The 26,025-nt window shown below is 40.3% G+C and overlaps 1 protein-coding gene across 8 annotated transcripts in view; it reads left to right on the top strand.

Annotated features, from left to right (window-relative positions):
* The window catches only part of ENTPD7 (ectonucleoside triphosphate diphosphohydrolase 7), a 117,012-nt gene that overhangs the window by 75,410 nt on the left and 15,577 nt on the right, over positions 1–26,025 (top strand). For 6 of the 8 annotated variants that reach the window (XR_009696131.1, XR_009696128.1, XR_009696129.1 and 3 more), the window contains exons 3-10: positions 2,286–2,719; positions 3,015–3,117; positions 4,439–4,621; positions 17,411–17,616; positions 17,864–18,014; positions 22,330–22,433; positions 24,276–24,332; positions 24,544–24,677. Coding sequence is in view for 3 of the 8 variants with exons in the window: in XM_061162363.1 (XP_061018346.1) it covers positions 3,110–3,117; positions 4,439–4,621; positions 17,411–17,616; positions 17,864–18,014; positions 22,330–22,433; positions 24,276–24,332; positions 24,544–24,677 (843 nt within the window). In the remaining 5 variants the exon portion in view is untranslated. Of the gene's footprint in view, positions 1–2,276; positions 2,720–3,014; positions 3,118–4,438; positions 4,622–17,410; positions 17,617–17,863; positions 18,015–22,329; positions 22,434–24,275; positions 24,333–24,543; positions 24,678–26,025 lie in introns of those variants that run through there. The other 2 variants (XM_061162364.1, XM_061162365.1) reach the window with 2 other exon arrangements.

Below are 26,025 nucleotides of genomic sequence, written 5' to 3' on the forward strand. Positions count from 1 at the left end.
CCCATGGACTACAGCCTACCAGGCTCCTCCGTCCATGGGATTCTTCAGGCAAGAGTACTGGAGTGCGTTGCCATTGCCTTCACTGTAGTTGCGGTAAGCGGGGGTTAATCTCTAGTTATGGTGAGCAGGCTTCTCACTGAGATGGCTTCTGTTGTTGCTTCTCTAGAGCATGGGCTCTAGAGCCTGAGGGCTCAGTAACTGTGGCACACAGGCTCAGTTGTCCTGCGGCATGTGGAAACTTCCCAGACCAGGGATTGAAGCCCTGTACCCTGCATTGGTAGGCAGATTCTTAACCACTGGACCACCAGGGAAGTTCTCTTTTCTGTTTTGTAACAGTAGTTATGAAATGTAAATTAGAAGATGTTTGAATGCACCATCAAGTTCTAATAGTTCATCAGCCATATACGTTAAGTACAGTTTAAAAGAGAAATAGAAATTTTATTTCTGCTCAAAAACACTCATTGAGTGGAACACTGGAATTTGAAACATACATAGATTAGATTTATAACTGCATAGTTAGTAGGCAACTTCAAGGATTAAAAAAGAAAAAAGCCAAAACATTTGTTGAATTTTTCCCACATCGACCTTTTTCCAGGCACCAAACTGGGCTCTAGAATAAAAAAAACTACTTGGCATTTGTATATTTTTGCGATTAATCCTAACTTTACACAACTATTCTACTCAATGTAGTTTCTGGGGGCCTGGATAAAATATAACACAAGCGGAGTAAGGATTGAGGGACAAAGAAGAAAGGTGAGAATTGAAGCAAGCTAGGAAACTCAACCAGGTTGGGAGGGTAATGGAGGAAAAAAGAAACAGTCACAAGAGACTGAATATACAAACTGGATAACGGTCAGACCACATATGACAATTAAAACTCTGACCCACAATCAGCAATCAGCCCAGCATCGATCTCTGCAGCAATCAGCCCAGAATTCTTATGACTGGTCAGTGACTGTCAGCCTCCCCAATTTTTGCTCTTCCAACTCAGGACCAACTGGAGAAAGCCAAATATGCACCACCAAAACAATCACATAAGATGCCATACTTCTAGTGAGCCTGCCTCCAGCTTCCCCACACCAGTACTCTCAAATCAGTGCATAAATGAAATCTTCCCTTTTTGTTTTTCTACCTTAAACTTTCCCACTCCCCTGACAGTCTTTAGTTATCTGCCAGATGCCAAGTGATAGTGAACGACTGCCTTGTTTAATCAGGCATAGAATAGCCTCTTTGTTCTCATTTGGGTGGTCTTCATTTATTCCCACAGTCATTCATTCACTTTTTTGTCATATATGAATCATATTTTGTGTGCCAGGCAGTGTCCAACATTGCTGTGGAAGCAGATAGTCCTTGCCCTCAAGGATATCCTGTCTATTGGGATAGATACATAAATAAATATAACTAACTCAACGTGGTAAATGAAACAATGAAAGTGAAGTCACTCAGTTGTGTCCCACTCTTTTGTGACCCTGTGGACTGTAGCCCACCAGGCTCCTCTGTCCATGGGATTCTCCAGGCAAGAATACTGAAGTGGGTTGCCAGGTCCTTCTCCAGGGGATCTTCCCAACCCAGGGATTGAACCCAGGTCTCCCACATTTCGGGCAGACGCTTTAACCTCTGAGCCACCAGGGAAGCCCAAGTGAAACAGTAGGCATCTATAAAGGAGGTGTAGATCAAGTAAGGCTTTTAAGGAAAGTGACCCTTAAATCGAGGTAAGGGACGAGGCTGAGTTCATCTGGCAAAGAGGATCAAGGCAGGTGGAGGCAGAAACCAGAGGTGTGCGACTGGAGCATAAAAAGGGAGGTGAGCAGTGGAAGAGGCTGCATGGGCAGGTCGTGGACGGCCATGTGTGTGCCACGTTTGTAAGGACTTGGATTTCATCCTGTCCAAGCGGCTCCCTCCAGGCAATGAGAAGAACCCCTGATATAACCATGGCAGAAAAGCAACATTCAGGAAACATTATCCTTGTGTGTATCACCGTAAGGTCCGGGAGGTCAGGGACACAACCGCTCGTAATGTCTGGCTCACAGTAGACATTCACTGAATGTTGAATGAATGGGTATAAGTGCTTCGATGTAGTCGTCATTGTCCCCAACTTATGTTTTTTTCTCACGGGACAAGACAGGGAATCCGGGGCATGTTTGAGAGACTGTAGGGAGAACTGCCGTTCTGGACAGCAGGGTTTGCGGACACAAAACCTCTGATTGGCTGTAGGCAAGGAATACACTTCTGTCGCGAACCCCCGGCTCCTAACCTTCCCCCACCCACCCCCACTCCCCAAAAAGGCGAGCCGCTCTGTCCCGAAAACAGCCTCAGAGAAGGAGCCCAGCAGAGAACTCTCGCCACCGAGAGGGCAACAGCCGCCGGGGACCTGGGCTCAGTTTGGTACCTCTCCCACTGTGAGCCCCCGCCGGCCCATCCAGGCGGAGCCCCATTCGACACCCTTCCGGATTGGACGCGCACGAAATCCCGGGGCGGGCATTAAGGCCGAGCGCTCTAGGGGATTGGTCACCCTGGCGGACCGACGTGCGGCCGACGGAGCTGGTTTGCCCGCCGCTCATCTCCGCGAGTCCCCTGTCAGTCATTGGCTCTCTGCGGTTTCCTTGGGGACGTGGCGCCGCCGGTTGCCCGGGCCTCCTTCCGGCTCGGTTAGAAGCTGCTGGGAGCGCCACTGGACCTAGCAGAACGGTGCTGAGGGACCTCGCTGGCGGTTCGACCGGTGAGTGTGAGCACGGGAAGGCTGTGGGGCCGGAAGGGTTGGCTAGGGGAAGAGGAACTCCCATCCCCGCCACCTGGGGACGGTGGGTTCCTCGAGGACGTCGCCGGCCCTCTAGAACACCCGGCTCCCAGGGAGCCGCGGTAGGGACCGCTGAGCCCCAGGAACAAGAGCAAACGCATCTGTAGTGGGAGCCCGGAGAGTGGGTGGGCGCCATGGCTTCTCGTGAGGGGGAAGGGGAGTATAGTCTCGTGGGCACTGCTGGAGATGAACCTGAAACCCAACCAACTCTTTCCAGGCTGCAGACTTAGGAGATGCCGAGGACGAGGAGACCACATTTTCAAGGAAAAAGGAAAAGGAGGTGACAGGCATTGAGACCACTGAAGGGAACCCATGGCTAGGTAAGATTGCACACTTTATCCTCTGCTGGAAGCTCAGTTGGGGGCTGGCAGGCAGGTTGAGAGGCCTTGGGAGATTGTTATAAGTGAGGTTTGCTCTAGGGCTGCATGTGAGTGCTTGCTCTGTTCTAATAAGTGCTACTAGGTTGTAATGTTCTTTCAGATTTCCACTTGAGTGAGGCTAGGTGCCCCTTGAGGAAGTTAAACAAAAACACAAACAAAAAAATTTTTTTGTTTTGTAATGAACTTTGAAAACAGACTGAGGTCCTTTTGAGTTGGTATGAAAAGTGAACTTCACAGTTGAATACACTTATTCATACATTATAATACTCTGAAGGTTTCAGAAAAGATTTATGTGGATGTGTGGGGCAACTTGTACCAAATGAGACAGTTGTCAAATAGAATAAATGGAGAAAGATGCAGGACGTTATACCTACTGGTGTAAAACCAAAGGAGTAGAGATACACACACACAGATATATTACCTTGATGGTATGTGTTTATTCTTGTGTTTGCATAAAGTTCATGGGATTGCAAAGAGTCAGACACGACTAAGTGAAGGACACACACATACACACAAACACTGACCCCCCCCCCTACACACACACAGAGAATATCCCTGGGTAATAGTGGTTGCCTCTGACACACACACACACACACACACACAGAGAATATCCCTGGGTAATAGTGGTTGCCTCTGACACACACACACACACACACACAGAATATCCCCGGGTAATAGTGGTTGCCTCTGACACACACACACACACACACACACACACACACACACACACACACACGCAGAATATCCCTGGGTAATAGTGGTTGCCTCTGAGAGGGAAATGAGGGGTTAAGGGACAAGACTCACTCTCCACTACATATCCTTTAAACTGATTTTTTTTTTCTTTCTGTGTGCCTATGTTACCCATTAAAATAGTTTTAAAAATCAGTTATTAAATTTTCTGTCTCTTCTGTCTTTTTGACAGTATGCTTGGTGGGACCGTTGCAAGTGCTCTGATTCTTCAATGTTATATGAGTTTGCACAGGGAAACTGGTGATCTTTTCATTAACATGAAGTTAGTTCTTTGAATTTCACCCCAAAGTGCAGACTCTGGAAAAAGAGCAGAGAAGGCTTTTTTAGTTTATATAGTAAAAGTTCCATGAACCATATAGGTCCTTTTCTAAACTTTGAGACTAAATGAACATTTAGACTTCTGGTGGCATAAATTATTTGCCTTTATTAGGAAGGGCTTTAATCCAGCTTTAAAATCATTTTTAGCACTCAATTGTAGAGACTTTTCTTACTAATGTTTGTCTTATTTCAGGATCAGTTTTTCCTTCCTCTGTCCAGCCTCCTGGTACTTCACTGTGCCCACAGTGAGCCCATTTCCCCGGCAGCGGGTGGCATTCCTAGGACTCTTCTTCATATCCTGTCTCCTTTTACTTATGTTAATCATGGACTTTCGACATTGGGGTGCTTCATCACCAAGAGATAGGCAATATGAAAGGTGAGTCACCTTTACATTGCTTTGACCAGCTTTGGCAGTGAAGTCATAAATATCTTGATAAGCTGTTTAACATACTGCTACCTTAGGATGAGATGGTTAGATAGCATCACTGACTCAATGGACACAAATTTCAGTGAACTCCAGGAAGATAGTGAAAGACAGGGAAGCCTGGGGTGCTGCAGTCCATGGGGTCACAAAGAGTTGGACACAATTTGGAGACTGAACAACAACCACCTTTGACTCTTTGACTCTTATACTGGGGAATACTGCACTTTTAGTTAAAATTGCATGCCACTTACTACATTAAAAGATCTTAATCCCTATTTCGGTAATGTTCGGTTCTGATTGAGAGAAATGCTAATGCTACCTTTTAACCATGAAAGGTGTGTTTCTCTTTCCTTGTTTTGGTGGACTGACTTACTGGGTGCATAAATGTTTACAATTGTTACGTACTGTTGATGACTTGACCCTTTTATGGTTATTAAATGACTCTTTATCTTTGATTATATTCTTTGCTCTGAAATCTACTAGCCTGGTATTTCTGTGGCAGTTTCAGCTTTCTTGTGATTAGTGTTAGCATGATAGATGTTTTTTCATTCATTTAGTTTTAGTCTTTTTGTTTTGTTATGTTCAGGTGTGCTTCTTTTTTTTTTTTTCCCCAAGTGTACTTCTTGTAGACAGAGTTTAATTGAGTCTTCTTACCCAGTCTGACAATGTGTGCCTTTTATGTGGGTTCTTCAGGTTTTTACATTAATCAGTTATCTTCAGGGTTTGATCTGTCTTGCTGTTTGTTTTCTGCTTGTCACATCTGTTCTTTGTTTGTCTTTCCTCTTTACCCCACCCCCCCCTTTTTTGAATACATTTTTAATGATTCCATTTTATCTCCTTTGTTGTTTTGCTAGATATAACTCTGTTTTTTGTTTTTTCAGTAGTTGCTTTATGGTTTAAGGCTTAGAATATACATTTTTAATTTACTACTTCAAGTAATATTACACCTCTTCACACAGTGTAAAAACTCAACAACAATGTACTTTCATTCTTCTCTTTCTCCTTGACCTTGGTGCTATTGTTGTCATACTTCTTACTTCTTCTACATATGTTATAAGCTCTACCATACATTATTATTTTTGCTTTAGGCATTCAATTATTTTTTAAAGAGGTTTTTAAAAATAAGAAAAAAAGGCCCATTACTGGGCCTCTTCATGCCTTTGTGTAGATTTCATATTTCCATTTGGTATCATTTTCCTTTTCCCTAATGGTTTTCCTTTAACATTGCTAGTAGTGTGAATCTGTGGTTGGTGAATTCTTTCAACTTTTATATGACTGGAAAAGTCTTCATTTTGCTTTCCCTTTAAAAGAAGTATCCACTGAGAATGGAACTCTAGGTTGATCTTTTTTTTTGCTTTCTTTACTTTACAGATGATGCATCACTGTCCTCTGGCTTGTCTTAGGAGAGCTCTGTTGTCATTTTTCTCTTTGTTCTCTCTGTATGTAATGTGTCTTCCTCTGGCTGCATCTAAGTTTTTCTCTTTATCACTGGTTTTAAACAATTTGATTGTAATGGGCTTTGGTTTAGTTTTCTTCATGATTCTTATGTTTGTGATTTGTTTATTCTTGGATCTATGGATTTATCATTTTTAATCAAATTTGGAAAAATTTTAATATTATTTCTTCAAATATTTTTCTATACTCTCCCACTTTTCCTTTGGTGTCTCCAGTGACATATGTTGAGTCACGTGACATTTTCTCACAGCCCACTTATGTTCTGTTCCCTTCCCCCCCGCCCAGTCTTTTTTTCTCTCTGTGTTTTTCTGGATATTTTATATTGCTGTGCCTTCCAATTCATTAGTATTTTCTTCTGTAAGTCTAACCTACTGTTAGTTCCATGAAAGCTGAATACCTTTTTTCATAGAAAATACATTTGGAATTATTTAATACAGCTTTTGTTTGATATAGCTTACCAGTGCATAGAAGATCTGTATTCCTTTAAAACAGTTATTTTGCTATTTTTTTTTTTAATTTGTTTTATTCTATTCAGCTACACTGGGTCTTCATTGCAGCATGTGGGATCCAGTTCCCTGACCAGGGATCGAACCTTCCTCACCTGCATTGGGGTGCAGAATCTAAGCCACTGGACCATCAGGAAAATCCCAATTTTGCTATTTTTTTAAAGATTAGTTTCTGGTTAGGTTACAGAACGAAATGGTAATATGTTGTGTTCATCATCTGCAACATGATTTTCTCCTTACTGCTTCCCAGAAAGGATCAATTAGGAGGCTTTGGGCTACAAGTGACAGTCAGACTGACTTAAAGAATAAGAATGTTTATTGGCTCACATAATGAGAAGTTCAGGGGTAGAAGGACCACAAGTTCAATGCTGGCTCTCAGGATGGGAGTCTCTGTCTCAGTTGCCCGTTTTGTCAGCATGCTAAGTGGTTGTGTAAGAGCAGCCGGGGCTACCTGCACTCACTCGTGTCCTGTAGGAGAGAAACAGGTCTTTCCATGCTCTCTTAAAAGAATGAAGACCCTTCCTGGAAACCTCCAGCAACTCTTTCCTTGAGTCTTTTTTGGTCAGAATTGGGACACATGCATCCTCCCCTTAATATTTCTGGGTTGTTCTGTCCCCAGAATTTCTCATTTCCTATTCACTTTGGTCACTCATTTGTTAAAACATTCAACAAACATTTATTGACTGGCCACTATGTGCTAAGTGATAGGAACCACGGCATGGAGACCTTGGTGCTTTTTTTTCAAGAAGTTTGTTTTCAGCTTTCCTCCTCCAGTAACAGTATTGCTTTGTATTTTTCTTTCTTCCTTTTCAAAGAGGAAACACTTCTTTAGATCCATGACAGAGTTATTAACAGCTGATCTTGAGGAACCTGTTAGCTTTAGAAAACTCAGTCCATAATTTGAGTGTTTTAAATGCTTATTGAGATTTTCTTGACATACCTGAGCAGAGTTTCTCACTGGAACATAGCATGGTCTAATTATGGACTTATTTATAGGGTAATATGGCTAGGGTAAGGACAACTAGGCAGTGAGTGGTGATCTGTACAGCTACAGGGGCAGATCAGACTGGGCCTGTTAAGCCATTTTAGGGGGTTTAGACATTATCTTAATATTAAAGTATTTTACGATTAGATTTGAGTTTTTGTTGCAGTCTTGTTAATTGTATTTAAGGTAGTGTAGTGTTGGTACTTTTCACTTTCATGCTTTGGAGAAGGAAATGGCAATCTACTCCAGTGTTCTTGCCTGGAGAATCCCAGGGATGGGGGAGCCTGGTGGGCTGCCGTCTATGGGGTCACCCAGAGTTGGACACGACTGAAGCGACTTAGCAGACATTATCTTAAGGGTAGAAGGAAGGCTTTGAAAAACTTGAAGAGTGATGTGATCAGAACTGCTTTTTAAGAAAAGGTCACTTTGGTGGTACTATGGAGAATAAATTGGAATACTCCAATAGAGAGAGGATGATGGCCTAGACTTGGGTGGCAGCAATGATGATGGAGAGAAGAAAATGAATTTGAGGGACTCATTGGAGGTAGAGTGATCTGATAGTTCTCACCTACTATTAAACTCAGGTGGCCAGATTCAGTAAATACTTATGCTGAATTAACTGAAACAAGTTAGCTCCAGAGCTAAGGAACACTCAGACTGTGCCTGTGTAGTGACTTAACAAAATCCTCACACCCTTAATAAAATCTTTACACTCTGTAATGCTCTGGCGAAGCAGCCAGCTGCTGTATAGCCTTAGAGCTCCTTGTTCCTTACTGAAAGCTTGTTTGCATATGGCCACAAATAACCATGTGTCCTTAAACTTCACTCATGTCTGCCTGTACGAGGCATTTAGGAAACAAACACCTGTTGAGAGCTTGCAGCATGTGAGACGCTGAGCTAGACACTAGAGTACAAAGGTGAATAAAACGTGGCCCCTGAACTCATGGAGCTTGTAATCTAGGTAGGAAGGCAGATGTGAAGGAATAATTGTTTCCCAATGCGATAATAGTTTAACTGTGTAGAATCAGGAACAAAGAACCAGGGACTGTACATAGTCAAGAATCAGGAATAAAATTAAAAGGCAGAGATTAACCGGAAGAAGATTATGAGTAACCAGATTTGATGTCACTAAGTTCATGTACTAGGAGCTTGCATACTGTACTGATACGTTAGGCTCTCAGATACAGCCTCTTTGCTTTTGTTTAACAAACTGTATTTTTGTTTTTTTAACTTTTTATTTTTAGAGTGTAGTTGATTAACAATGTTGTGTTAGTTCAGGTGTAAAGTGATTCAGTTATACATATACATGTATCTATTCTTCTCAAATTCTTTTTCCATTTAGATTGTTACATATTATGGAGCAGAGTTTTCTGTCCTATACAGTGGGTCCTTTTTGGCTGTCCATTTAAAATATACTACTGTGTACATGTCCATACTGTTTTAATTAGCTTGGTTCTCTCTTGTCTCAGACATAGCCGGTAATAGCCAGTTAGAATGGTGGTAATGGGAAGGGTATGGTGGTCATGAGATGTGGACACACTGATGACAGTCATTAATGATATACTGACATCTTGACAGTAGGCAGGAGAGAGGAAATTTGTTAAAAAATAAAGTAGACTCAATAACTCAGATTTTCTAAAGACCATTTCTATAGTGGTATTCAATTCTATGAGAAAAGCATGTTAGTCACTCAGCCATGTCCCACTCTTTTTGACCCCATGGACTGTAGACCGCCAGGCTCCTCTGTCCATGGGATTCTCCAGGCAAGAATACTAAAGTGGGTAGCCATTTCCTTCTCCAGGGGATCTTCCCAACCTAGAGATTGAACCCAGTCTCCTGCATTGCTGGTGGATTCTTTACCATCTGTGCCAACAGGGAAGCCCCTGAATTACTTGTGGACCTTTAAAAAAATACAAATCACTGGACCTTTTCTCAAGGTGATTCTAATATGCAGCCTAAGTTGGGAAGCATTGCTCTACAGTTTGTGGATGTTAGTCTTAGTAGTATTATTTGAAATAATCTTGATTTTTTTCCTGTTCTCTGTTTTCTGCCCTGCAAATATACAATGAAGGTAAATGAAGGTAAGGGGCAGCACTAACTCCATTTAAAATTTTTCTTCCAGAATTTATTTTTTGTGGTGGCTGTTACTGTTAGGCACCAGTGAGCATTAGCTGATGATTAAATGATTAAGCAAATAACTAGGAATTGAGGGAAATACCCATCCCTTAAGTTCAATACCTTATAAAAAATTAGGACAAGGACTTGTAGTTGTGGTTTTTATATCACATACATTTAATAGGCATTTTTTCCAATTTAAATTGGGGAAAATATTTTAATTTGAATTTTTTCAAATCGTATTGGAAACTGTGTTAATTTGAATTTTTTCAGTCATTGGTGGAAGCTAGCATATAACTTTGGTGGTGATATGGCCCAAAATTTTAGAAGCATGAATGGGGGTTTTCCCTCAATATCAAAACCAAAGAATTGTTATGTGAACATGTATTCCCATTGCTGCTGAAGGAGAAAGCAGGAGGTTTACATCAGAACTAGAACTTAGAAAAAGGTAAATTTAGAGATTGATGAGTGTCAGTAAGGTTTGAATCCAGAACTATTTTTTGATTTATGCTTCTAAAATAAACTTTATTTTTTAGACCATTTTTAGGTTCACAGCTAAATTGAGCACAATTGCAAAGATTTCTCATATACCCTTTGTCCTCCCCTGACGTGCACAGCAAAGCTATCTTTAAGAATATTTTTTGCTAGATTTGTTTTAGTCAACTATTTATCTAGCATGTGCCATATAATATGTGCTCCAACAGCTTCATCCGACTGACTTTGTATTGTTCACCCATTTATTCATTCGTCTATTCACTTACTTAACAAATACTGTCTGCACAGTTCCTTCTTTGCACTTGTCACATTTCAGGTTTCATTGGCCATGTGTGGCTTGTAGCTATCCTATCAGACAGTTCAGATGGGAAATATTTCCTCCAGGTCAGAAAGTTCTGGAATGTGCTAGCCCTGGATGCTGGTAAATTGTTAAAATATATTAATAATTTTTAGTTTAAGGGATTCTTTTTAGCATGTATACATGTATAATGTGCAAGACAAACAGTGAACTGTTGTATTCAGTACATTTCTTTTTCACCTTAATGTTTAATGATGTTCATTTTTTGGTAGGGCTTCCCAGGTGGTTCAGTGGTAAAGAATCTGCCTGCCAAGCAGGAAACCCAGGTTCAATCCCTGGGTTGAGAAGATCCCCTGTAGAAGGAAATGGCAGTCCACTCCAGTATTCTTGCCAGGAGAACTCCATGGACAGAGGAGCCTAGCAGGCTCCATAGAGTCCATAGAGTCATAAAAGAGTTGGACATGACTTACCAGCTAAGCAACAACAACTTTTTGGTATCCCCACTACTGTCTTTATTAGTGGGGAAATTTTTGTCTGGCTTATTGTTCTGAAGAATGTCTTTGGTAGCTGTTGAAAGGTGCCTTCATGTTCCTTTGCTACCTGGGAATTACTGAGTGAGAGCTTCTGTGTCAGTAACTGGCTCAATAGTGGCCTTCCTTAGGAGTTTTAATTCTGTTTAAAGCAAGTGAAAAGGAGCCTTTACTTATGGTTAGAATAAAAATGGTAAACAAATATACAGATGAAGTTAAGGGTTCTAATGTATAGTGGAGCAATTCAGAGATTTTGTTGGTGAAATGGAAGACATTTTTATGTGTTTATTCATTTGCTTGTCCTTAATGGTGTTCATTATAAGCAGAGCTTTAAATTATAAATGTTTCTGACTGCTCTGATTAATCTTGTTAGGAAATAAGTAGTAACCTTACAAGATGCTTTTCTGGGCATGTAGTACTATCATCAGTCATGCACAGCTACTTTGGCTATAATGTCATATTTGGTTTCGAGCCTTGAACAGAGTTGAGATGATGACAATTCATCAAAGAGGTGGTAGCTCCATGCTAATGGGGTCCACTTTAGTGAACTTTTGGCATGTTACTGAGTTCTTTTTGAACTCTAGAAGTGGTATAATTTGTGTTGATTTTGTAAGCTAATGGCTTGGTCAGTTATTGCTCTAATGCTGTTAATGTTTTGAGGATAATGGCAGCGAAAAGCCAATTGTCTTCCAGTTCTACCATGGGTGATGTATATGTGGGTATCTTTCTTTTCACTGACTCAGCAGTGACCGGAGGGAAATCATGCTTCTCATATAGAGAGGATGTGTGGGTTTGAGGTGGGAGTAAGTGCATGTGATGGTAAATTGGATCTCTCCTGGGACAGTGGGTATGAGGGATTCCAAAGCTTTTGGAATTTTTCTCTTGGGCTTTAAGTCCTCTTTAGGGATTGAGTTAGTGCAGCATCAGCAAAGCAGGAGGATCCTGCAATGCAAGTAGTTAATCATGATGAGTAAGTCTAGTATTGCAAATCAGAAATGAAAATATCCAAGAAAGGACCAGCGATGCATCTTTGCTCGGAGCCTAGATGAGGAAGGGCTTCTAAGAAGCGTGAATAGGTCATAAAAGGTCAGAATTCCAGAAAGAGATGATACTATTACTTCAAGCCAAAGGGAAGAATTTTTCTTCAGTTACTCATCTGTATGGAAGATGAGAAACATTGAGACTTCTGCAGCCACCGATTCGAGATTCAAGTGGAAAGTATAACATAAATGCCCTCTGGTCCTATCTTTCTTCCTTGTATTGTAGTGTCAGCTGACTTTTTCCTGCCAACGCACACATGGCGACTTTAAGAGAAAAGAAAGCAAAGTTGAGTTGTACCCAAATTAGAGTTGTAAGGTTTCTTATTGTGACAGGAACCAAAGAGGATGATAGGATGCTTTGGAAAGACACTGAAATTTTCTAAGAAAGAGACCAACTGATTTTGAGTATAGCTATACAAAGACCTAGGTGAATTGTTAACAGACCAGCAGCTTCATATTGTGAGCTCTAGGCCCAAGCCAGTCAGTATTGATTGATACGTATTGGAGAAATGTGAGGAACATTGTGACTGTGTTGGGGCATGCAGTTAATGTACTCACTCTTGAGAAACTGAGAATCTAAATGGAGAGGTGGAGCAAACAAATAGGAAAGAAATCTTAGGGCTCAGCGTGAAATATAAGCAAACTGCTTAAAGAGAATAATGACACTCCCTGTTAGAACAGAAGGAGGATGCCTTTTCAGGTCATTGTGAATATCCCAAGCATCGGCATTGTTGAGTGGAGGCTCCTTAAGAACTGAAACCATGTCAAAGAAGGGAAAGGGGAAGGAATAGGAAGAAAAACAGACGGGTGTTTGTTAGAAAGAAGGTTCTGTTCAAGTAGCGGCTCTTAAGTGACCCTTGGGAGTCTCTGAGACACTTTTAGGGGGTCTGTAAGGCCAAAACTATTTTGATAAAAATACTAAGGTTGTGTTTAAAAAAATGCATAACACAATTCATCATCTTAATTGTTTTTAAGTGTTAATCTTCACATTGTTATGCAGCCAATTGTGTTTTAAAAATGCATAACACAATTTATCATCTTGTTTCTAAGTGTTAAGTATCTTCACATTGTTATGCAGCCAATCTCCAGAACTTTTTCATCTTGCAAATCTGAAACTCTATACTCATTAGACAACAACCCTAATTTTTTTCCCTACCCCTAGCCCCTGGTAACCACTATTCTATTTTCTGATTCTGTGAATTTGCTTATTTTTCATATTTCTTATAAGTGGAATTATATAGTGTTTGTCTTTTGTGACTGACATATTTCACTTAGCATGACGTTCTCAAGGTTCACCCATGTTGTAGCATGTGACAGGATTTCTTTCTTTTTTTTTAAGGCTGAATTGTATTCCGTTGTATGTATATAGCACATGTTGTTTATTCATTCATCTATCTTGGACATCTAAGTTGCTTCTACCTTTTGGCTGTGGTGATAGTATTTGTTTTTCTGGCTGAGTTGACATTTACAGTGATGATACAAAAACAATGTTGGGTAGAACTGCTAGTGCTTTAGCACAAATCAAGATAGAGTAACAAATTAAACCAGTAATTATGGTATCTTCACTGTCACACAGTTGCAATGGGAAGAAAAGTCAAGTTCCACTTAAGAATATCTTTTTAATGTTCTGTGTGACAAAATGGGAAATATGCATTAAGCACTTCACTATATATGCAGGTTGTCTCAAGGAAAAGCACTTAATGCAGTTGTTTGAGTTGTGAGCTGAACACAGCCCTGCTTTTATCATACTATTTTTCACTTGAAAGAATAACTGTCAGAACAACCATGAATTTCAGACATGGGTATTTCATAAGACATTTTCTTGAAAATGAATGAAGTAAAAACCTATCATTTTACGGAAAATTACTATCGGTATTTACTGCCAATGATAAAATTTGAACTTTTAAGTGAAAAGTAGAAGTTTGAGATATTTGTTTCTGCCACTGTGGGTGTGTTTCCCAATACTTCAGAAGTATTGCTTCCCAATACTTCAAAGACTTTTTTTTTTATAAAATTGGAAGTGATATTAATGAAAGTATGTGGTTTTTTGGTAGAACGAAATATGTCAATGTTAAGATTTTCATAGCTCACTGAACCAGTAGTTTTCAGTATATGATGTGACAACATCATGCATGAGTAAAAGCAATTTAAAGTGAAAGATAGACCAGTGCATTTTAATGTAACAGTATGAAAAGTTCTTAGAGTTTAGATTCCACATTGCCACCAACCTTTAAGAAACTCCACCTGTCAACTTTCAGTGTAGTGTCAAAGGAGAATATCCACAGTAATCTAAAAAGGCTATTGAAGTACTGTTCCCTTTTCCAGCAACATTATGTGAAGCTTGATTTTTCTTCCTATCAGTCAGTTCAGTTCAGTTGCTCAGTCATATCTGACTCTTTGCAACCCCATGGACTGCAGCATGCCAGGCTTCCCTGTTCATCACCAACTCCCGGAGCTTGCTCAAACTCATGTCCATCAAGTTGATGATGCCATCCAATCATCTTATCCTCTGTCATTCTCGACATGCTTCAGTCAAAACAACTTATTGTAACAGGTTGAATACAAAAATCAATATGAAAATCTAGCTATCTTCTGTTAATTCAGACACTAAAGAGATTTGCAAAACTCTAAAACACTACCACACTTCTAGATTTTTGGTTTAGAAAATAGTTGTTTTTCATAAAATTTGTTAATATGTAATGAGTTTACTATCACTTCATGGGAAATAGATGGGGAAACAGTGGAAACAGTGTCAGACTTTATTTTTTTGGGCTCCAAAATCACTGCAGATGGTGATTGCAGCCATGAAATTAAAAGACACTTACTCCTTGGAAGGAAAGTTATGACCAACCTAGACAGCATATTAAAAAGCAGAGACATTATTTTGCCAACAAAGGTCCGTCTAGTCAAGGCTGTGGTTTTTCCAGTAGTCATGTATGGATGTGAGAGTTGGATGGTGAAGAAAGCTGAGTGCTGAAGAATTGGTGCTTTTGAACTGTGGTGTTGGAGAAGATTCTTGAGAGTCCCTTGGACTGCAAGGAGATCCAACCAGTCCATCCTAAAGGAGATCAAACCTGGGTGTTCATTGGAAGGACTAGTGCTGAAGCTGAAACTCCAGTACTTTGACCACCTCATGCGAACAGTTGACTCATTGGAAAAGACCCTGATGCTGGGAAGGATTGGGGGCAGGAAGAGAAGGGGACGACAGAGGATGAGATGGCTGGATGGCATCACTGACTCGATAGACATGAGTTTGAGTAAACTCTAGGAGTTTGTGATGGACGGGGAGGCCTGGCGTGCAGTGTGCTCTTTGGGGTCGCAAAGAGTCAGACACGACTGAGCGACTGAACTGAACTGAACTGATTGTCTAAATTAATAAATATTTTAAATGTCCTGTTTTATTTTCTAACATGGTATATATAGATGGATGTAACCCATGTATGGAAAAGCTCTTTGGAGTTCACTAGTTTTAAGACTGTAAAAAGGGGTCCTGAGCCAACAACTTTTGAGAACCAATGTACTAGGAAAAGTTATTCATTAAACAGGAGGGGACAGGATACAGAATCTTGTCAAAGTGAAGTAGAAAGAGTGGTTTTCAGAGAAGGAAAGCAGGTAAAGATCTGTGAAATAGAATTGCTGATGAGAAATGAAAAGTCATTTGGGGCATCCATTATCTTGCCTGTTTCTTTTCTGTCTGTGGCACCACCCAGATGTCTGCCCAACTTTCCTGTGATAGAAGTGACCTGTTAAGAATTGTTTGGTGGATTGTGAGCCCATTGCAGCCCAGTAATTTGATTAGAATGGGGAAGTTTGTGGTGGAACGGAATCTTTAGGACTGTAAACTTTCTAGTGTGAAACAGATTTTTACCATCTGCTTCACTTCCCACAACTCACTCTCATATCAGATCCAGAAAAAAAGTTCTCCCTGACCCTATCTGATGCAGTAATTTACAGGATTATGTGCATTTGTGCTAAGTTGCTTCAGTCATGTCCGACTCTTTGCGACCCTATGGAGTCAGACATAGCTGAAGCAACTTAGCACAGAAGCTCAAATGTATGTTCCTCTCTTTTAAAAAAAAAAATGCATTTTGTGTTTTAGAATAGGAAAGGTACTCAGCCCTACTTTTTTGATTTTTGAACTGTTTCTACATGGTCTTCTTTTCATCAAGTTTGCTTTTCTGTCCAAAATAAGGAACTTTGTGTAGCCATGTGAAGTCACCAGTAAACACAAATATGATTGTTCTGGGGGAGGGGGTGATATTACTTGGAAAAATTCACAGTATTCCTTTCAAGATATTCATTCAATTATTACCTCAATCTATAGTAGTATTTATTCAAATTTCAAAGACTCTAGAAGACAAAATTTTAGTCTGCCTACCATGCCTTGTATATTAGCACCAAGAAAGAGCTCTCTTTTTTTGAGTAATAAGCTAAAAGCCATTCTCACTGGTCTCCTCTTCAGATTAAACCTTTGAAAGACATCATCAGTGATGTTTGTACTTTTTAGCCCCTCACACTCTGAGGAAACTTTAATATTTATTTAATTTTTTGACTTTAGTATTTACTGAAGCCTCATCACTCAGAAGAAGGATTTTACCAGCTTGTAGCCTTCTTTTCTTTCTGAACTTTTCAGCCCTTTCCCCCAGAGCATCTTCTGCTAGTTCTCCTTATCGTTATCATGTAACAGTAAGAGCAAGGGTAGGGGCACAGCAGCTGCTAACTGCTTTATACCCATTGCCTCTCTGAGGGTAGAGACTCCCAACTACCCTGATTTCCCAGATGAGGAAACTACCTGAGAGAAGTTAAGTAATTTCCTGACAGTCTCAAAGTATAGAAAGTGCTAGAGCTGAGACTCAAACCTTGGGTTTTGATGGTAGCATCTTTACTTGTTCCATCTTCCTGCTGTCAGTCAGGTATCATTCTGCCATATTCTTCATGTCTATATACAGAAAGGATAGATAAATAGAAATGAAATTAGGATTGCCTTAGTTATCTAGTGTGCAAAGCAAACCACCCTCCAATTTAGTGGCTCAGTATTTACTCAGGCCTAGAAACCCTTTAATGCTTAGTAAAAGATTTGCTACCCTGGCCAGTTTCAGAACTACTCCCAAACTTTTAGTTACGTAACTTCAGTGTAAACCAGCTGTTGCATCATGTACATCGACCGTAAGTATGGTCGATATTGTTTCATCCCTTTGTTAGGATGTGTAGTCCCATGTGCTTGGCACATGTAGCGCCTTAATGCAGACGCATGAACAGAAGAATTAAGTGGTGGTGCTATTCGCTTAACACTAGTTCCTCTTTCTGCCCGGCTTAGGTATTTGGCTCGAGTAGGAGATCTTGAAGCTACTGACACTGAAGACCCAGATCTGAATTATGGACTTGTTGTGGACTGTGGCAGCAGCGGCTCTCGGATTTTTGTTTATTTCTGGCCAAGACATAATGGGAATCCTCATGACTTATTGGACATCAAACAGATGAGAGACCGAAACAGCCAACCAGTGGTTAAAAAAATCAAGCCAGGTACTGAATGGAATTTATGTCATGGTTGATCTCTTTTATCTGCTGCAGAAATGAGAGGAGAGAAGAGAAGAGGGAGAAAGAAAGCTATCCTTTTCTTCTGGAGATTCTGGATAATAGGAGGGATTCATTGTTGCCCTACTGTTATGAAATAAATAAATGATTAGGACCTAAACAGAACCTTATGGGGTATCAGTCTTCTGAGTCTCTGTGATCTACTCTTTAATGAAAGTATTTTATCTTACTTAAGGAATCTCTGCGATGGCAGACACTCCAGAACATGCCAGCGATTACCTTCGTCCTCTGCTGAGCTTTGCTGCTGCTCATGTGCCTGTGAGGAAGCACAAGGAGACCCCCCTTTACATCCTCTGCACGGCGGGCATGAGGCTTCTTCCCGAGAGGTGAGACAGGAGGGTGGTGGCACGAGAGTTGAAAGTGCAGTTTCATGCATGATTCTCTGTGCTTCCCTGATCTGAAGGCGGGATGTGGGTACATCACACAGAGTTGACAGGTGGCACTAAAAGATTTCTTGCTCAAAATAGAGCAGAGCCAATCCTACAACCTGTTATTTCACAATCAGTTGATCACACACCCATGGCATATGCTTCTTTGGGATCAATATCTATTTGAGATGGCTGTAATGATTTTTAGTTTTGATTGAGGGTTAGGAGCAGCGGTGATGGTGATAAATTTGGATCATTATCTAGCACCTAGAAAGTGAAAGTGTTCATCGCTCAGTCACGTCCAACTCTTTGTGACCCCATGGACTGTAGTCCACCAGGCTCCTCTGTCCATGGGGTTTCCTAGGCAAGAATACTGGAGTGGGTCGCCATTTCCTTTTCCAGGGGATTTTCCTGACCTGGGGATCGAACATGGGTCTCCTGCACTGCAGGCAGATTCTTCACTAGGCAGATTCTTCACCGTCTTAGGCACCAGCGAAGCCCAGAGGGGGAGCATAATTTCACAAGGGTGGTAGGAAGGTCACCTGAGGGACTGGGTACCTGGGGGCTAGTAGGAGGTCTCTGGTAAGATTTGAGTTTTCTCTGTAACTTTGCCTGGCTCCCTGGTGACAGCTGGTGCTGCCTGCAAACTCAGTCTCCATGGCTTGAGACCAGGTTTTTCATCACTTGTCAGGTAAGTTTTTTTCCATATGACCTTGGCAGTTTAGCCTGGCATTTTGCCACCTAATCCTAGAGGAGGAGGAAAAGGAAGAGGCCAGCGGCTATACTTAGGTCTGATCCCTCCTTGTTTGTGATTTCTCCCCTTTGACACCTCCCTGGCCCCTCTACACTGACTATGGTCTTGGGGTAGGAATGAGCTCCCTTACCTTGAGCATCCATCCTTCTGGAATATCCACAGTCTCATAGTCATCAGCACTTTTTATTAGCTTAAATATTTTTCCTTGATAATTAGCAGTTCCCTTTTCACAGAACTTCATTTTGTATATTTGTCCAACAGCAATGCAAACCTCTGTCATGTGTGTAGGGCTCCATTCTGCTTGTGCCAGACATGCCACACAATACAGTGTCTGTCGGAACTCTCAGTGCCCTGCTTTCCTGCTGCTCAGACAGAGTTACTGGTTTACTCTCTGGTTTACTGTTGAGAAGCCATTTGTCATCCTTAAAGGCCTTCTAGCTCCTTATTTTCACAAACATTTTGGTCTTAATTTTTTTGTTTGTTTTTACTTATTTTTAAAACTGAAATTTATGATGTTATTGCTAGAACCTAACATCATTAAATTTTAAAAGCAAAACAAAAAAGTTATTATTCTACTTATCAAAACTGTTTCCTCTTGTTCTATTCCTTTCTATCTGTACATCTGTGTGTAACTTCTACAAAATCACTATCATACTACACATGCAATTTAGAATTTTTGTTTTTGACAGAAGTAATACATCATTCTTCCCAGGTGATTTCCCGGGTGCCTCAGTGGTAAAGAACCCACCTGCCAGTGCAGGAGATGTGGGTTCGATCCCTGGGTTGGGGAAATCCCCTGGAGGAGGATATGGCAACCCACTCCAGTATTCTTGCCTGGGAATTCCCATAGACAGAGGAGCCTGGCAGTCCATGGATTGCAAAAGAATCGGATACAACTGAGCGACTCAACACCACCACCACCACCAACATCATTCAGAATTTTACAAACCCTGGGGAGAGCATGGATGACACAGGTGGTGCCACATCAGGGGTTCTGTGAATGGACTGAGGTTTCACAAACCAGGAAGGAGGTTGGAGGGCCAGAGAAAAAGCTGACTCAGAGGTCAGAGAGGCAGAGCCAACCAACAGGGGGAAGATTTGGGCACATTTTCTGAGCAAAGTGGAGCAAAGAAGAGGATTGCCCCATCTCCTGGCACTGTCCGTCATTTCCTCTGTCAGAGAAGTTTCTGTTTAAACAAAACCAACTGTTAGCTCCACCCCATTTGTCTAAGATATTCTCTGTCATCATAGAGCTCTGAATATTAATATTTATTTTATCTTAAGGATTTTTAAAGAACTTGCCTTTAACTTGTTTTTGATCACCTCTTTTAATAATGCCTATATCTATCCTGGGCTTATGAAACCTTTTAATAATGCCTATATCTATCCTGGGCTTATGAAACCTCTCTGTCATCATAGAGCTCTGAATATTAATATTTATTTTATCTTAATGATTTTTAAAGAACTTGCCTTTAACTTGTTTTTGATCACCTCTTTTAATAATGCCTATATCTATCCTGGGCTTATGAAACAACCTTATAGTTGTTGACATAAGTGTAACAATCACTGCAAGAACCTGTTTTATATAATTAATGCTTTGTTACTTATTAGTATCTGTAAGAAATATTAAAAATGGGGGTGGATCACCTGGACTGTATTTTGGATTTATTAGCAGTATGTTTTATTTCTTTGCCAAAGGCCTACACTAATAGAACTTATTCTACTGCCTTTTTATTTTGTAATAGAAATAGCTTTAAGGAATTACAAAGTGATATTGTAAGAAAATTGTAAAGTGATAAGGAAAAAAAACTTGATTATGGGAAATTTCAAATATATATAGAAGTAGCGGAAACAGTGTAGTGAGTCCTCATTTACTTACCACCCAGCTGTAGCAGTTGTCAACATTTTGCCATAGACTTTTTTTTTTTAAATAAAGAAGCAGTATTGAATTTTAGAAAACCAACGTTCTGTCCTATCCTGTGAATTACATGAAGAGTATTTCGTTTATTAACATAAATTTGGCTAATATTATATATACTGTTTTCTAACCTGTTGGAACTCAAAATCTTGTCACAGAACCCCTGATGTGGCACCACCTATGTCAATACACATAGATAGAAATTGACCTCGTTTCTTTTAACATCTGTATGCTATAACATTGTATGAATGTACCATAAATTATTTAGCTAGTCACTACTGATGTGTATACAGTTAGATTAATTCCAATTTTTCACTGTTATAAGTAATGCTGCAGTATTTTTCCTCTTTGTATTCTTGTCTGATGACTTTATTGCAATAGCTGTCGTACAATACAGTTATTAGGTCAAAGGTTTAAACACATTAAAAATTTTGATACATAGTCCCAGATCACGCTTTAGAAATATTGTACCAGTAATGTACATTTCAAACAGCAGAGTGTGTTGGTGCCCATTCTTCAATATCATCACCAGACCAGCAAGCCCTCTTCTTTGGGTATTTGGGTATTCTTTGGTATATTCTCTGGGTATGCTTACTGAAACATATTCAGTAAGAATGGCAAAAATAGCATTTCTTGTTCCCCCTATGAAATTTTTATCTTAAAAATTTATTGTATATAACAACGAGTTTTTTTAGAAACTATACTTGACATTATCTTGGAAGATTATTACTTTAAGTGTAATTTTCACTTTCAAGGTCTAATATTCTTTACCAAGTCATGCTGACAACCAGTATAACCAGCAAAATATTTTTGTAATGAGTAATTTTTAAAATCCAAGATAATTACTCTTATTTTTAGCCAGCATTATCTCTAGATTCATATTATTACTTCTAGCTTTGTTTCTTTGCTTGTCCTTACCTGATCATACTAATAACATAAAACTTTAGAGGACAGAATGGCCCTGTAGATACTAAGCTTCAAGTATCATCCTCAAATTATGACTTTTGGATTTTGATCCTGCTCTGGCTTTTCCAAGTGATAAGATTTTTATGAAAACAAAAATCAACCCTTGAAATATAGAAAAGGAAATTTAGGAGTTTATGTAAAGGATCATATAAAAACTTGTGGGCCAAAGTCTTCTTCCTGTGTGGTGATGTGTTTCTGTATTGCGTAAGATCTGAGGATGAGAGTGTGTTCCTCAATTTAGCAGCCTTCTTTCATGGTGGTTAGGAATAGCGTAATTACATTTATTTTATAGATTATGAAACTGTGCTCCAGTTTCCTGCAGCTTATCCATACTTAGCCTGTGAGAGGCATAGAACCATAGTCTCATCTTTTAATACTATTTGAATTGTAGTATTATATAAAAGATAAGTATTACTGTTACCATATTGCCTTTTAAGAGGGAGGCTATGCTTTTGAGTAATTTTAAGACGTTGAAATTGAAGGGGGTACCAAACAGAAGCAGGGATCAACTGGCTTGGGTCAGTGAACAGTGGGGTCTAATAAGGCTAAGTAGAAGGTCAAGTTGAGGCTGTTTGTGAGAAGAGAGTTTAACCATTAACTCTTAGGGCTTTTTTTGTTGTTGTTCTTTCTTGCAGGAAGCAGTTGGCTATCTTGGCTGATCTAGTGAAAGATTTACCTCTGGAGTTTGACTTCCTCTTTTCTCAGTCTCAGGCAGAAGTGATCTCTGGAAAGCAAGAAGGTACTGGGCCTTGAGCAGTAAAATCTTACACTTGGGGTTTGTAGTTTTGGGGTGGAGTTGCATGCGTGGTCTCATTTTGCCCAAATGTGCCCTCTATGGTGAATTATATTTCCATTTCTTGAAAAACAGAAAACTGTTTGTCTTCTAGTTGCAGTTCACATTGAGGAAAAGATTCACCTTTTTCAATCTCAGTTTTATATTTTTCAGTCCTAAAATTCCCATTAGGTTTTACTCCATTTTTTTTTGCTGAGACTCTTTCTATTCATCGGAAAACTGCTCTTATATCCTGGCTGTATATAAGGAAGGAAGCCTTGGAGCTTCCCTGGGGGCTCAGACAGTAAAGAGTCCACCTGCAGTGCAGGAAACCCAGGTTCAATCCCTGGGTCGGGAAGATCCCCTGGAGAAGGAAATGCCAACCCGCTCTAGTATTCTTGCCTGGAAAATCCCATGGACAGAGAGGAACCTGGTAGGCTACAGTCCAAAGGGTCACAAAAAGTCAGACACAATAGAGTGACTGAACACTTTTCATAGCTGCCTTATTTGATAATTCCAACACCTGTGTCATCTCAGGGTTGGCATTTTTTCCCTTATGGGTTGAAATTTTCCTAGTTCTTTGATTGCCAAGTCATTTTATATTGTGTCCTAGATATTTTGAATATTACATTGTTAGACCCTGGGTCTTGTTTCAGTCATAAAGGGAATGTTAATTTTTTTGTCTTAGCAGACTGGTTAGGTTCAGGCCTTAAGTTCTGACCTGCCTTCTGTGGATGGTGATTCTTTTGATTCTGGCACTGAGATTAGGTTTTGTCCTGTGTGTGTGTGCCAGCCAATGACCAATCTGAACCTGGGCACAACCCATACAAATGGATTGACTAGCCAGTAGGTCAGTTCTCAGAACCTTTGGTATGTTGTTTAGAGTCAGATCACACATGTAAGCCCAGGAGTTCCTACACCACCTTATTCCCAACTCTTCACTATCTCCCCTAGACTGTCTGGTTCCCTGCAGCTCACTTTCATGGTCCTTCGGTAGAAAGTCAGGGGTTTAATTTGCCCAGTGTGCCATGCATTTCCCATGACTGCATCTGTATCCAGCGCTAAGTGGTAGAGGACAGAGGGAGTAAAGTGAGCAATAGGACTTTGCCCCAACTCTTCAGGCCATAGCTCCTCTGGTTAGAAAGGATTCATACCCCTCAGAGAGAGAGGCATCTCCCAGTCTCTCCCTGTGCTGATGCAGGATTACCTGGAGTAGCAGAGGACCAAATTTTTTAGAAAGCAGGGAACTCCCCTCTCCCTTCTGAACCTTTGGAGTCCTCCTTTCTGATCCTTGGACCACAAAACAAGGCCTTCTAGTTCTTTCTGTGCATGTCTGGTTTTGTATTTCAAGCTGGTTTTCAGTCTAGGCCAGATAGTATCTGAGGGGGGAAAACGGGAAGCTTGCTGCAATTTTGGTGGTACTTTAAAGTCTGATGTCTGCCCCAGCGTGCCTTCTGTCACTTACTTTCAGGGTCCTCAGACAGCTGCTCTGTACATTTTATCCAGAGTTTATACTTTATTCAGTGGGGAGACAGGGCGAGTGTGCTTAATTAATTCTGTCTTGCCCAGAGCTTTATTTATTTTTACACACTAATTCCTATTCATTGTAGGAAATTTAGAAAATGCAAATAATTTTAAAAGGGAAAAACATCACTAGATAAAAAACTTTTAATTCATACACTGAGAGTGTGGAATAAAATACTATGATCACTTTTTTTCTAGGAAAAGGGGGAAAGAGCAGCTGTGGAGAGGTGTACACATGCTATCACAGTAGAGAATTAAGCAGGAGCTTTTATGTTTCTTACTTAGGGGTTTATGCATGGATTGGAATCAACTTTGTTTTGGGAAGATTCGACCATGAAGATGGTGAGTGATACTGTCTTCTTAAGACAGCTCTAAAGGCTGAAGGTTTGTGTCATAACCAATCACTAGCATGTAAGTGCTAATTTTGATTTGTTTTTTTCCTTCTTTTTTCAAAACTTAACATGCTTCTTTTATTGCTTTTTAACTTTCCTCATTTATTTCAGTCCTAATTTGCTTTCCTTTACTGCTTTTTAACTTACCTCATTTATTTCAGAAGCCGATGCTGAAGCTCCCCAGGAATTGGTGACAGGACGCAGAAGGACAGTAGGGATACTGGATATGGGAGGAGCCTCTCTCCAAATTGCTTATGAAGTTCCTACCTCAACTTCTGTCCTTTCTCCACAAGAGGTATTTTACCTTTTGGGGAAATTCAGTTGCTAGGAATGCCCATCTTTGAGAAGGAAGGGTACTATGTTCTGACTTAGACCAACTATCCTGGGTCCATTGCTTCAGATCATTGCTAGCTTATGTTATCTTGGGTCAGTTACCTCTCTGAGCCTCAGTTTCCTCATGTGTAAAAAGAGAATAATAATAGTATCTATTTCATAAAGTTGTGAGTATGAAATAATACCACTTGTATAAAGTACTTAACAAGCTGCCCAACATGTAATAAAAGCTTAATACATTTTAGCTATTATACTACTTATCTGGAAGAGTTGCCTGAGGATTAAACGTGATAATGTAAATCCCAGAGTACAGTATTTGATAAATACTTATTCATTAGATGTTATTTACCAAATGATTCCATTCTTGTGCTTCTGTTATTCCTTGCCTTACTAGAATGTAAATAATGCATTTTGAGGGAGAAGTTTTATCATACAGAAGAAAAAGATATAAAACACTTTTCAGCACCTAGTATGTGCAAGACATAAGACATGTTACACTGCCCCAAATGCTTGTGATCTATCAGTGGAGACCGCCTGTGATAACAGGCAGACCACGACAGTTCTGTAATTTGATCTAAACTGGGGTTTCTCATCATTGGCACAATTGGCATTTTGGGCTGAATAAGTCTTTGTTCTGGAAGGTTGTCTGGTGCATTGTATGATGTTTCACAGCATCCCTGGCCTCTATCAGATGTCATAATGCCCCTATATCCCCCAAACTCCGTTTTGACAATTAAAAGTGTCTTCAGACACTGCCAGTTGCCCCTGGGGGTGCAAAATCACCTCTGGTTGAGCATCGTGGGTATAAACAGAGAGCTACAGCAGTGTGGGCACCGACAGGGTGAACCACATTCACAAAGGCTTGAATAGGCGCCTTCCATGCTGCCTTCATGGAAAGTAAGGTATTTACCTGGTCCTTGGATGATAGTAGCCTTTTGCATAGTGGAGGTTAAGGGAAGGCCATCTCTATGGAGGTGACAGTATGCACAAAAGCACAGAAAAAACAGCAAAGAGCCCAGAATGTCCAGGGAATGATGAACAGCCTGTTGTAGTTTGGGGTTTTTAAGTGTGGTAATAGGGAATGCTGGGAAGTGATAAGATAAAGAAAGTTAGATCATGAGGAGTCTTGGGAGCCATGCTAGGGGATTTGGCTTTTTTATCTGTAGATAGTAAGGAACGAGCAAACTTTTGAGTAGGGCAGTCATATGGGCTTAAGTTTCATCATCTATGAAATAATTAAACTCTGAAAGTCACCAGCTCTGAGTTTTGTGATTATGTTAATCGTATGACAAGGTTAGGGTCATTTTATG

The sequence above is a fragment of the Dama dama genome, chromosome 15, assembly GCF_033118175.1.
Source record: "Dama dama isolate Ldn47 chromosome 15, ASM3311817v1, whole genome shotgun sequence".
Taxonomy (NCBI): Eukaryota; Metazoa; Chordata; class Mammalia; order Artiodactyla; family Cervidae; genus Dama; species Dama dama.